This window comes from Callionymus lyra, chromosome 5 (assembly GCF_982586985.1).
Source record: "Callionymus lyra chromosome 5, fCalLyr1.hap1.1, whole genome shotgun sequence".
Classification (NCBI taxonomy): Eukaryota; Metazoa; Chordata; class Actinopteri; order Syngnathiformes; family Callionymidae; genus Callionymus; species Callionymus lyra.
This window is the reverse complement of record NC_141822.1, coordinates 17,715,631-17,727,754: the sequence shown is the minus strand read 5'-3', so window position 1 is coordinate 17,727,754 and position 12,124 is coordinate 17,715,631. Positions and strand designations below refer to the sequence as shown.

The window sequence follows — 12,124 nt, the reverse complement described above, 5'->3', positions numbered from 1 at the left end:
AAAAAAAGCAAGCGTTTAACACTTCCTCCCGACACAAATAACATTTCCTGGCCCCAAAATAAACACGGCTGCACTTGGAAATCCAGCGGCTTCATCAAACTTGCATGTCCTCCATCAGGAAAACGCTAACTCTCAGTGGGAAGGTACACAGAGCGGTATTCACATGAGAAACAACATTTCTGGACGCAAACGTTTTGCCCTGTCATCACCTGAAACCGTCATCTCACATCAGCTGAGTTATTAGATGGAACTCAACACAACTTTCCAACCTCACGGAGGAAAACATGTTGAGGAAGTCGGCCACAAATCCAGCAGCCGAGTGCCAAAAGTCACTGGAGAAGGAAAGTTCTCAAGAGTTTTTTTCCAGGTGAACGGAGTCTAACCCCCCATCCGTCTCCCAGCTTGAATATTGTTCCAGTATTCCAGACAAGGCCAAACTAAACACGGCGTTCAGATTCAAGCAGTGGCAGCAAGCCTAACTTTCACAAACTCCACTATTTCACCAGCCTGTCACTAGATCTTTGACGTGAAGTTTGTTTCTAAAGTTTAAAAACAGGATTTATTTTGTGTTTCACAGTTAATTTATTACACAGGCCTTATAACGGTGGATTAACCTCTGTTGTTGTTGATCATAAACCGTAGCTTAGAAACTAAGAAACAGATCAAAAAACTACTCATGTGGCTGTTTTAGTGACGAAATAAGTTTTCAATTAAACTTCATTGTTTGGGTCACAAGAAGAATGCACTTGATTTAACAGATCTTTACTAGGTTTAAATGCAGAAACGGTGGTTTGGTGGGATGAAAAGGCTGGAAAATAAAACAATACCACCGCTGAGATTGTACCAGACACCTTACATCACCCCAGACGTCCTCACCCGCTCACACTAGACAAACATGCCTCTGCACAAACACAAACACACCCTCAGTTATGAGCATGCAAACACATGCAAAAACCAGGATCACAGGCTCGTGCTTTCATGTGAGGAACTTTGTGTGTTTGTGGATGAGCAGGTTTGAGTATCACGCTCTTGTTAAAGGCCCCGGCAGGAAATGATGTGATCCCAGGAGACAATCCTGCTTTTGACTGGCTTTAAAAAGAGTCTTTTCTTGTTTATGTTACAGTTCATTGTATTAAGAAGAGGACTTAACAGCAACGGTAAACCAACTGTAATTTGACAAGTATCTTGGGTAATTTAACAGTCAAGACACCATCATGTATACAAAATATTCTATGTAGTTTTGAGGCAGAGTAGTACATTTGTCAAAACTTATTGATGGATACAATATACATGAATGTGATGTGATAAACTATAACTCACATATTGTGAAGTGAACATACCGTACGTTGGGTCATGAACGACGTGGAATAACTTCCGATACATCGCCCCCTCGATTAGTTTCATGTATGTTAGTATCTCTCTGTACATGTGTATTTACAAACATCTAAATGTCAAACACAAGAGTAGGTCCTGAAGCGCTTCAACTGTGACCTTTTAAACCCTTGTTTATTCAAGAAAGAACTGTGGCTTAACTGTAATTATAGATAATTACTATAGTATATTGAATGATTAAATTGTTGTATTATTGTTGTATTGATTTGGGTTGGGTTGTCTATTGTTGTTAACATTTAGGGATGTTAATCAGTCCAAACAGAAAAAGTCTCTATTTCAACATTGAAGATTCAAAAGTCTTTATAGAGCATTTCAAATGCCAATAACGAACATATTCTGGTCAATGTTTGTTTTTTCGGAGTAACCTGAAGTCATCAGCTTGTGCATAATATATAAATCTGACTAATGTGGTAAATTTAGATATGTAGGAACAGAAACGTTTTTTGCACAGATTGTCATAAAACTATTATTGATAAAGTGTTGAAAGTAAGTTAGTAAGTAATGGTTATTTCTAGAGGGCCTTTCTAGACCAGGGTCACAAAGCACTTTAACAATCATAAACAATACACAGTTAAAATATATACTTGAAAAGGCCAAGATACACAAGACAAACACAAGAGTTCCAGGAAGTCAAATAAGAATGTCTTAAGATGTTTCTTAAACATCACTGTATTTTTTTTTTCTTTTCTTTGGCTTTCAAATCATATTTCATCATAGTTCTTGAATGGTTTATATTTAAATAAAGTGTTTATAAATATAAAATAATCAACATTTTTACTTACAATTAATAAGCCAATTTTCACAGCATTAGTAGCATTTTTGTGCTACAATTAAAGATCCCGGTGATGACTGAGGACGAGAGGATACAGTCGACCCCTAGCAGCTTTTAAAGGTATTGTTTGGACATATTTCGATTTTAAAACAAATGTAAGTAGCTACGACTTCATCAACAGTCATGTGGTCTGTAAATTCTGCAACACCAGAGTCAAGTACTCGAACAATACAACAAATATAACGTTCCTACACATATATCATGTCGTTGCCCCTGTACCGTGATGGGTATCGTAGCTCCGGAGTCTTGCCTGTAAACACTCCTAGATAAGAACAGAGTTGTTTTCGCAGGAGACCTTCAGGGCATTTTTGAGGATCGTAACCAACAAATCCCTAATGTAAGCACAAACCCCTCCCTGCTGCTGATATGACATCCAGACAGACACTCTCCTCAAGCAGATTAACGACGGGCTTTTCCTGAGGGTTTACCGTCACCCCCTGTCTGAATACTTGCCACTGCTCTCTGCCAGAATAAACTATTCCATGCCAAAATGAGCCGATGTAGGCCCAATACAAAAAAAAAAAAGCCAAGTGGACCATTTTAGCGTTAACAGTGAAATCATGTTGTGATAACATGAGACGTGTAGATTAATGACATTTACTTTACTATCTGGAGGATATTCTGGAAGTACGTGTAACTTTCCTTGCTCACACGTCGTACAATGGCCCCGAGAGAAACACGTTATCAGCTAACATTGCCGACATTTCTGTGCCGCTGATAAGAGTTTGTAGAGTTAAAAATAGACATAATAGTGGTTTGAAATGTTGGATTATATCCCCATCGTCCGACTGTGGCCCTGAAACAGCTGTGTAGAGTGAGAGGAGACTCCATAATCCACGTATCAATTAGACACACAGTGGGGAAGGGGGTGCGTTTGCTATTGCTTATCCTGCTTAGTCAAGCATCTGTGGGGGGGGCACGGGTAGAGCTGGGTTTAAGGTTTAAAACTGGGGCCAGTGACGACAACACCTCTGTTAATCTAAGAGTGAAATTATTTCAAGAAACAGTAAATAAACAGAGCAGGACCGTGGGGAAGTTGTGAATGTGATCTCGTGGGAAGGATGTAGATTAGATTAAATTAAGATTAAACTAATTAGACATGACTTGTTTACTTTAGCCCTGAACTCAAGATAACAATCCAGTTAAACACATTCCTCTTCCCTTTACAGTAACCAGAATAGTTCTAGCTCCATCAGCAACTTCTTTATTATTATATTGTAAGTGTTAAAGTGACACATTTCCAAAGCAAATTATATTTTTATTTAAATGATTTGAAAGACTAATATCATATATATATATAGAGAGAGACGTTTGATAACAGGCCACACAAAAATACAAAATAATGAATACAATTCACTAGTACTGAGAGAGAGTGTTTTATTTTGATACAGCAAAGCCTGTGACTCTCACTACTTCCCCAAAAAAAGGCAAAGCTAAAGCTCTATATTGCACAATGCTGTTGCACAGAAAAACAGTGTATTGAGTGTATTTTTGTTGCTTTTATCTTCAGGTCAGTCCATTAACCCGGTCCTTGTTGAAAAAAAAGGTTGAGGATCGCTGCTCTAGAAAACAGTAGACATTATTCAAAAGTCAGAGTGGAAAGAAGCAACATATTACCCCATAATAAACGATGTTCTTGTGGGACTCTTAGTAAGAGTTAGTAAGTAAGTAAAGAGCTGATCCCTTGAGCAGTGGGTCCGATACCAGTCTGTCCGTCTTTTTTTTCTGGTCCTGACAGTAGAATAAAATCGTTTATATATTAAGGTTCTATTGTTTGTTACTGTATGTGTTTTTATTTCTCTGTGAAACAAACATTAGTCTTTGACTCTTGACACGCCAAGATGCTCATTTCAGTCAAGTTTACAAGAAAAATAAATAGTGAAAATGAGTGCGACACAAACTCTATACAATTACTTTTTGTTGATTTCATCTGAAGGTCAGTCTTTGAATATAATGCCAACATTAAACCAGTGGTACAAATGTCGGGACCACTGCAGTAAAGGACCGACATAGACACTCGATTCAGGTAAAGAATCGGTGATAAAGTGAAGGAACACACAGGAAGGACAGCTGAATGCTCAGGCATCATTGAGGCGGAATAACTACATCCATGGGTGACTTTAGGCCAAACCCATTCCCAGAAACTGGATCATACCAACCACTTGTTCTAAACATTCTCACATCGAGACTCATCGGCAGCACAACCCTGCTCACACACACACACACACACACACACACGAAATGATCCACAGATGAAACCAAAACAAAAATTTGTGATCCAAACACATGCCCAGACAGACAGACACCACACTTATAACAGAAGTGAAGTCTACCACAGGAGTCATACACAACTCTGACTCATTTGGACCTTGCACAACACACACACATCCCCAATTGTAAGTGAAAGATTTGTATAGTTGAGTTGAGACGTATCAAGATACAAAACCCTCGAGTCTCCTATCTCAGGGTCGAGGTGACGCCTAAAGATAACACGAGGGTTGAAGACTGTATGAATGTCAACGTTTGAATGAGAGTTATTTCTAGAGAATGATCATCAAAATGTAAATACATAGATTTGTGTTCAACAATATAAAATGAATCAATTAATTGACAGTTAAACCTCGAAACTAAGAAAAAACAAGGACATTTTCTTAACTATGGAGAGATCAGCAGTGTTGTTTGGATGAGTCTTGGGGTGCTCACCAGCCCCCAACACTGGCAGGATTGACCCACTTTAGTGAGGAGCAGCATTTGCAACAGCACCGAACATCAATCACCGCTTCACAAAGAAGTGCTTCCCAAGCCGACTGTACCAAACCAGGATCTTTCTCCAGTTTGTATACATACATACATAATCTCATACACTGTAAACTCTTTTAGTAGCACGAGTCCCTAATATTTATCATTGGATAAACTTGCTGAAATCAAAATCTATTACTCAAAATTGCAATTGAAAAGAGGAAACTCATGAGAAAACTGGATCAACAGCTCCTACCAAGCTGGGTCTATTGTGTCTGAACGGATTGAGCCGCCTGTTGTTCTCGTTTAAGCTTCTGTGCCGCACTGCCACAGATTATTATTCAAATGTATAAATCTCTCCGAGGGAAGAACCCCTTTGCTCTTGTACTCACTTTTATGACAGAGATGTTTGCTGAATAATATACATGATAGTTTGACGATCAAAGGCCTAAACAACGTGAGTTAAACTAGATGTTTACGATGTTCTATTGTACAGAAGACGGCACTTATCCTTCTTCCAGCAGGAAACCTTTCCTCAAGTGTAGAGGTTTTGACATGTCGAGGTCTGGTTTTTGGGCGAGAGGATAATGGAGCGTTTGATTGATGAGAAAATTAGAGCAGTGGGAACGAACCCTGTTAAACAAAAGGGCTCCTAGGGTCATGACTGGAAGAACAACCGAGCGAATAGTTTCCCTTAAGCCAGGAGCTCACATTTCCCCTAAAATTGTGGCCAGAAACTATGTGAAATAAATATAAAAGTCTCTTCTAGGCAAGAAAGAGGAGCCAGTTTTAGGTTTATGTGGCATCTTGCAAAAAATGTCTTTGGCTCATTTCTAGGTGCACCAGTTCCAGATTTTTTCAGCCTTGACTTTTATACACGGATTTCGTAAATGACTCCTGCCCTGTAATAATTTAAATACCACTTTCATTACTCCATGTCACTGTTTTTTTTTTGCGGGGAAAGGACATTTTAAACAGTTTCCAACCATATTAGGATGTAATTGCCTGTTTTATTGATTCCGTCTGTGTAGTTAAATACATTTTTTAGCTTTTTAATTTATATTTTATCTGTCAAATCATGACAGTTGTCTCAAGATGGTATAAAGAACATTTTATAATAGAATAGAAAAACAAGTCCCAGCCAACCAAAATGAGCAACAGGGGTGAGGAAACGTTTGTTTTGTTTTGACAGGCAGAAAATGTTCCTGTAAGCAAGACTGATGAAAATAGACACCAAAAAACATCAAATATCAATCGTGGTTTTTGTTTTAAAATATATGATGAAGCTGCCAGTAGTTTACTACATTCGCCTAATGTATACAAAATTGGCTTAAATTACGTTAAAAAGTAGTGCAATTGCAAATACTAATAGTTTACTGCACCATTAACCTTAGTAAATCCATTTAAAAACAAATAAAAACAAACAAAAATGTACTTTAATAATATAAGTTAAGTATCGCGATAATTCAGCAAAAAATATTACTCAAAAAAGAAAAGGTTGACAAATAAATATATGAATAAAATACAGAAATAATTACCACAAAAGATCAAACTTCAAGTAATAGAATAATACTACATCTCAAATTTTAATTTTTTGGTAAAGCTACGACACACTTAAACAAAAACTATATCACAATGACCATAGTTGTGTTATCAGCCTTTTCTTTTCTCCCCATAAACCATTTTAAGTTTATCTCAGAATCAATAATGATTGTTTTCTTAAGCTGTCACAGTCTATTACTGTTAACTGCGCGTCTCACTGTAACTCTGAATAAAGTTATGATAGCGAGACACACCTAAGCACACACTGGCATGTGATAAGGACTTAACAGATCATTTTTTTTAAGTGTTTCATCAAACAATGACTTCACCAGACATTTCTTAACAGCAGAATACACTGTGGAATACAAGTTTTTGACTCTATAACCACCAGCGAGGGTGTATATATATATATATATATATATATATATATATATATATATGTCCGTCCGTGATGCCAAAAGTATATTAAATTCTCCAGCTAATAAAAGAGAAAGTTGAAAATGATGGAGTCTGTGTTTCATTATCATCTGGAGCTACATTAAACTCCAAGACTCTCTGGATCTCATTACATTAAGTACTCCTCTCTCCTCCTGTGCCACTTTTTATGTCTCTCCCTTATTTAGGCCTCATGTTATAGACGTGATTGAGCAAATTCTTGGCAGCCTGAAGTGTTCACTTCACTGAACTGCAGGAGGAGGAACTTTCGAGTCGAAGCGTTTACTTTTGATTTGACACCGAAACACAGATTTCATCGCAAATGGTTTGGAAATGACTTCATTGAAGAAAGAAATACGTGGACTTTTTGCGAGGAGTCGAACACACCAGCGCTCATGGTGGAGGTGCATTCCTGAGAGAGCCGTCTATGACACACTCACACTAAAATAAAACCAGAGGGATATTTCATGTTCATTATCGTTGTTCTTGGGTTCTATAAAAAGCCAAAGGAATGACTCTTGGCTCTGAGGTTAACACACGGGCCTGTGAAACATTCTTTCTCTGCCTGTCCATTAATTTTAATCACCGAGTATGGAGTGCAAAACTGACACTAACCAGAACAAATAAGCATTCTCCACTACATAAAACACGTGAAGTCGTTCTCTGTTCAAATGTTTGTGCAAACATGTTTGTTAAAATCTAGTTATTAACCAACGTAAAGTCTCAGCGACAACATTCATGATAACACGTGGGTCGTCGCCGAAAGAACTCCATGGATTATAGCTTTTGTAATTAGTTTTGCCATCAGGTTCGCTGGCGTCACCTTTTTAAGAAAAGGCTGCGTGGCTCACTCATGTGCCAGAAGGTTGGAGTCGAGCCAGTGCTGCTCCTCGCGGAGAAGATCCAGTCGAGCCGCGATCATAAGAGTGTCACCTTACGACCTTTGTCGGTACATCCTGGCTTTAACCCGGGACCTTGTTGAGTGGTCAGATCCACACTGTGGATTAGGAACATCTCGTGATATCAGGGAGGGCCAGTGGGTTTGGATTGACTATAACTCATAGAGGGGGGGATTGTATGTATGATATATGATGATTTGTTTTCTTAAAGAAAAACAATTACGTTTAAAAGTCTTATTTAGACTAAACATATTCTAGTGTTAGTTTTAAAAAATGTTAAGGTCAGACATTTAAAAAATGGAATTTAAAAAAAATGATGGAAATAGTTTTATATTGAATTGGGTTAATGTTTAAAAAATAATAATTAACTATAACTTGAATTACTGCTTAATTTTTTTTTGTTTTATCTTCGTTTATCTATTTTTCTTCTACAGTCTTCTCGTGCCTTAGTTGTTGGTGTAAAAAAGGTTGGTCAGTCTCACCCTGATTTTAACATTGATCAGTCTAATGAATCTTAAAATAGTATTAAATACACATATGGAATTATTTGGACAAAACTAAAGTTTGCAGGAAACACTTGAGTCTTAAATAAATCTGACTGTAAATGACTGCATCTATGTATATATAAATCTTTTTATCTGAAACTATTTTGAATTTAAATTAAAAAAAGGGGGAATTTGATTCAATAAATCTATTGGTTACAGATCATTATGATTAATTAATCCATGCATTATTGAATCTCTTTAATCCACAATTGATTCAGACAGTGATGAACAAAAGATTTGACTTAGAAAGTTCTAATCATGTATTAAATCGCCAGGCCTTCAGAAGAAACATGTCTCTTAGCAACAAACACACATTCACTGCTTTTCTCTTCTTCCTCGCCGCCTACTTCTGGTTATTTCAGTAAGTAACGGAGCATCGTCTGCAGTCCATGCAGTACCACAGAAAAGTCTTCTTAGAAAATAAACCATCCTGGCATCGAACACCACTTTGCTGCCTAACATTTCTCATGACAAAAGACACCATTGTCCTCCTCGCATACCTGACGGAATTTATAATAATTCACTTATTAGGTTACTTGTCAAACGCCAGAGCATTTTCATCTGCAAGGAGCAAAGAACGGCTGAGAAATTTCAACTGAATCTTCCCTCGTGTAAGATAGAAGTCATACGACAGGTTATTACATCTGACCAAAAATAAAGTGACCTCTTATAACCTCTGGTCAAACATCCTGAACATCAGAACAAATGTCCTGCATTGGTTAATAGTTGACACGATGATGGATCAATGACGAGGAGGTGATAAAATATACGCATTTTATGGTATTTATGAATCGAATAAAAAGGACGTTTGCGTCGTCAGTCGATGATGAAATTCATTTATCTTCCCAGTGTTATTTCAATGACATGAACTTTATAAAAACTCATTCAACAACTCAACAAGCTCTGACTCTTCCTGCCTGCAGTGAGTCAGGAAGGCCCGGGTGACAAAACACGCGTCAGACACAGTGGAGACGCCTCACTTCCTGTGCCTGTCGGAGTTCGTCCACATTCATCAGGTTTGTCTCGGGTCGACTCACATTAAATCAAGCCAGAACGAACACACACACACCTTCTTAAAAGTGACTCAGCACAGTTACAAACTATAGTAAGTCTGTGTAAAAGTATTGATGAGGATCTGCTGCTATGACCTACTATCAGGTTCCTACACATTTCTTAAGTGAATACAGTCATTGAATCACGTTCTGGATATGAAACGCTTTTTGGTTCTGCTGGATAAATGGTCTCGCGTCAATAATCCAGAGCCGTCTGGTTACAAGGTTGCAAAAACTCTGCAATAAATCATCTGCAAATCCTCACATACACAGACACTGACTCACACACACACACACACACACACATGCACATTTAACACAGCCACGAAAAAACACATGTTATATTACTTACATCAGTTTTTCTAAACTTGGCTTTGAGGCTCTTCATGTTCAGTCTGGTCCATGCAGCCTGTCACTCAATCATTTAATCCGCTCTGAAGAGAAAGAGAAATGACTTAGTGACATGTGAATATGTTGATAACCGAAGCAATAAATGCCCTTAAGTAAAAACTTAAGACCGTTCTCTGGCTCCAACGATGTCAGTCGTTCCGTAGAACAAAGCAAACCACGTGTTATTTTAATCCAAACCTGTTGCTTCCCTTTTTTCTTTTTTTTGACCAATGGTTTAAATGGTCTTGAGACCTGCTGGGTCTTAAATGCTTTTTCTTTGCCGTTTGCCCAGAAGCGAATTCCAATTCCTCCAGTCTAAAACGACCAGGTCAATTATTTACCCCCCCCCCCTCCACACCCCACCCCACCAGAACACATTGGTCAAAAGCATTCCAGGCCAAACCTGGTCACTCCAGCTCCACCATAAACACTAATATAATAATAGCTCAGGCCTTCAGCAGGATCCGGTTCCATCTTGGTGTTCACGAGCACGTGTTTAAAAGATTTTCAGCGGCGTATGGTTTCATGTGGGCAGACTGATAATGTGACACGAGAGGTTTTAACAACGGTGGGCGGGAGAATCAAGGACAGCTACTGCGAGTCTGGTCTCCTCTAGCAACAGTCCAGGCTTTTCACACAGAAGCTGCTGCTGGAGGAAGACGTTGCTGTGAAACTGAATCTTGAAAAAGTTATAAAACAAAAATACTTAAATGTTGTGTTTATCTGGATTCGCGAAATCTTTTTTCGAACTGACCTCTGATCAACCTTTGGTTTTACTGACCTGTTTTCAACACCTGGCTCGTGTAAATAAAGAAGCTTCCAAAACACACACTGAAACTACGCTTCAAGTCATCTTGACGAACAAACTGTAAGTAAGTAAGTAATTTGTATTTATAGAGAGCTTTTCCAGACCAGGGTCACAAGCGCTTAAACAATCAAAACAATACTCAATAAAATATATACTTTAAAAGGTCAAGATAATACTAAGAACAACGCAGGAGTCTCAGAAAATCAAGTGAAAGCATTAAAGAATAAAAACGTCTTAAGATGTTTCTTGAAAGCGTGAATAAACTGACTGTCTGGTCTGGTGTACGTTTGTACAAAGAACACCAGACGATGAATGGTGTCAGAAGTGGGATTGACCCAGAGGACTGATGAGAAAAGTATTTGGTTGTGTTTAAAGGTATTTGTTGTTGTTATTATTAATCGTGAAAAGGATCACTTTTTAACAATCGTTTCAATCTTGTAAGATTTTGTGGGTTTTTTTCTAAAACTGAATATTTCTGGGTTTACACATAAATATTTTCACATACATATTTACACATACATTATTGATCTTTAAAGTATGTACTTTTTTGAGTATTGTTTTGATTGTTTAAACACTTTGTGACCCTGGTCTGGAAAAGCGCTATATAAATTAAAATTACTTACTTACTTACATATTTACACATACATATTTACACATACATATTTACACACACATGTTCAAACACAACACCGACATGTGCAATAAAGGTGTGAGAAGATATATTGCAATGTTTTTATCAAGATACTGTATCGACAATGTTTTATTAGCATTGTATCATTTTGTTTTTTATTCATATTTATTTTATGATTTATATTTAAACAATGTGTGTAAAACATTTGTTATTATTATTTCACAATTAACCTGCAAATATTCACGCCGTTTGTTGCATTATTGTGTTCCAAACACATTTCTCGCCGCTACATAGCAGCTGTCATCACCTCCTCCGCAGCTAAAGAAACAATTAAATCCTCTGTGAGGTGACTGAGGACGAGAGGATACGGTCGACTCCAGCCTTTTTAGTTCAAAATGAATTAAAGTGGTTACTTTAGAGTCATGTGGCCTGTACATTCTGCAACACCGGTGTCAAGTACTCAGGACAAATACTGCAAATATATCCTTGTTACTACAGTATAAAAATAATTAATGTACATGATATGTATAGTATCATCAGATTCACTGTCTTGTTTTTTCTTCTCCATACCAGTTATTACCTTATTACATTGAATGGCTGACACTGGTATCAGCTAAGAAGTGAATCTGTGTCAGTAGTACTACGGGGCACCACACACACACACACACACACACACACACACACACACACACACACACACACACACACACACACAGTAGTGTGTTCCCTGACACAGTGAGATGGCTGGAAGTGTAATTGTTGTAACAACTGAACGTCATAACAGTGTCATTTCACATGAAGTAAACCACAGTTCACTACTATTAATTCTAATGGAAATGACAAATACTGTGAACTTAAT

The 12,124-nt window shown here is 37.7% G+C and overlaps 1 protein-coding gene across 3 annotated transcripts in view; it reads right to left on the bottom strand.

Moving 5' to 3' along the window:
• Positions 1 to 12,124, bottom strand: part of rai14 (retinoic acid induced 14) — a 35,635-nt gene that overhangs the window by 22,987 nt on the left and 524 nt on the right. For 2 of the 3 annotated variants that reach the window (XM_087791266.1, XM_087791265.1), the window contains exon 1: positions 9,789 to 9,881. In XM_087791266.1, the coding sequence (XP_087647392.1) occupies positions 9,789 to 9,824 (36 nt within the window). In that variant the 5' untranslated portion in view covers positions 9,825 to 9,881. Of the gene's footprint in view, positions 1 to 9,788; positions 9,882 to 12,124 lie in introns of those variants that run through there. The other variant, XM_087791264.1, reaches the window with a different exon arrangement.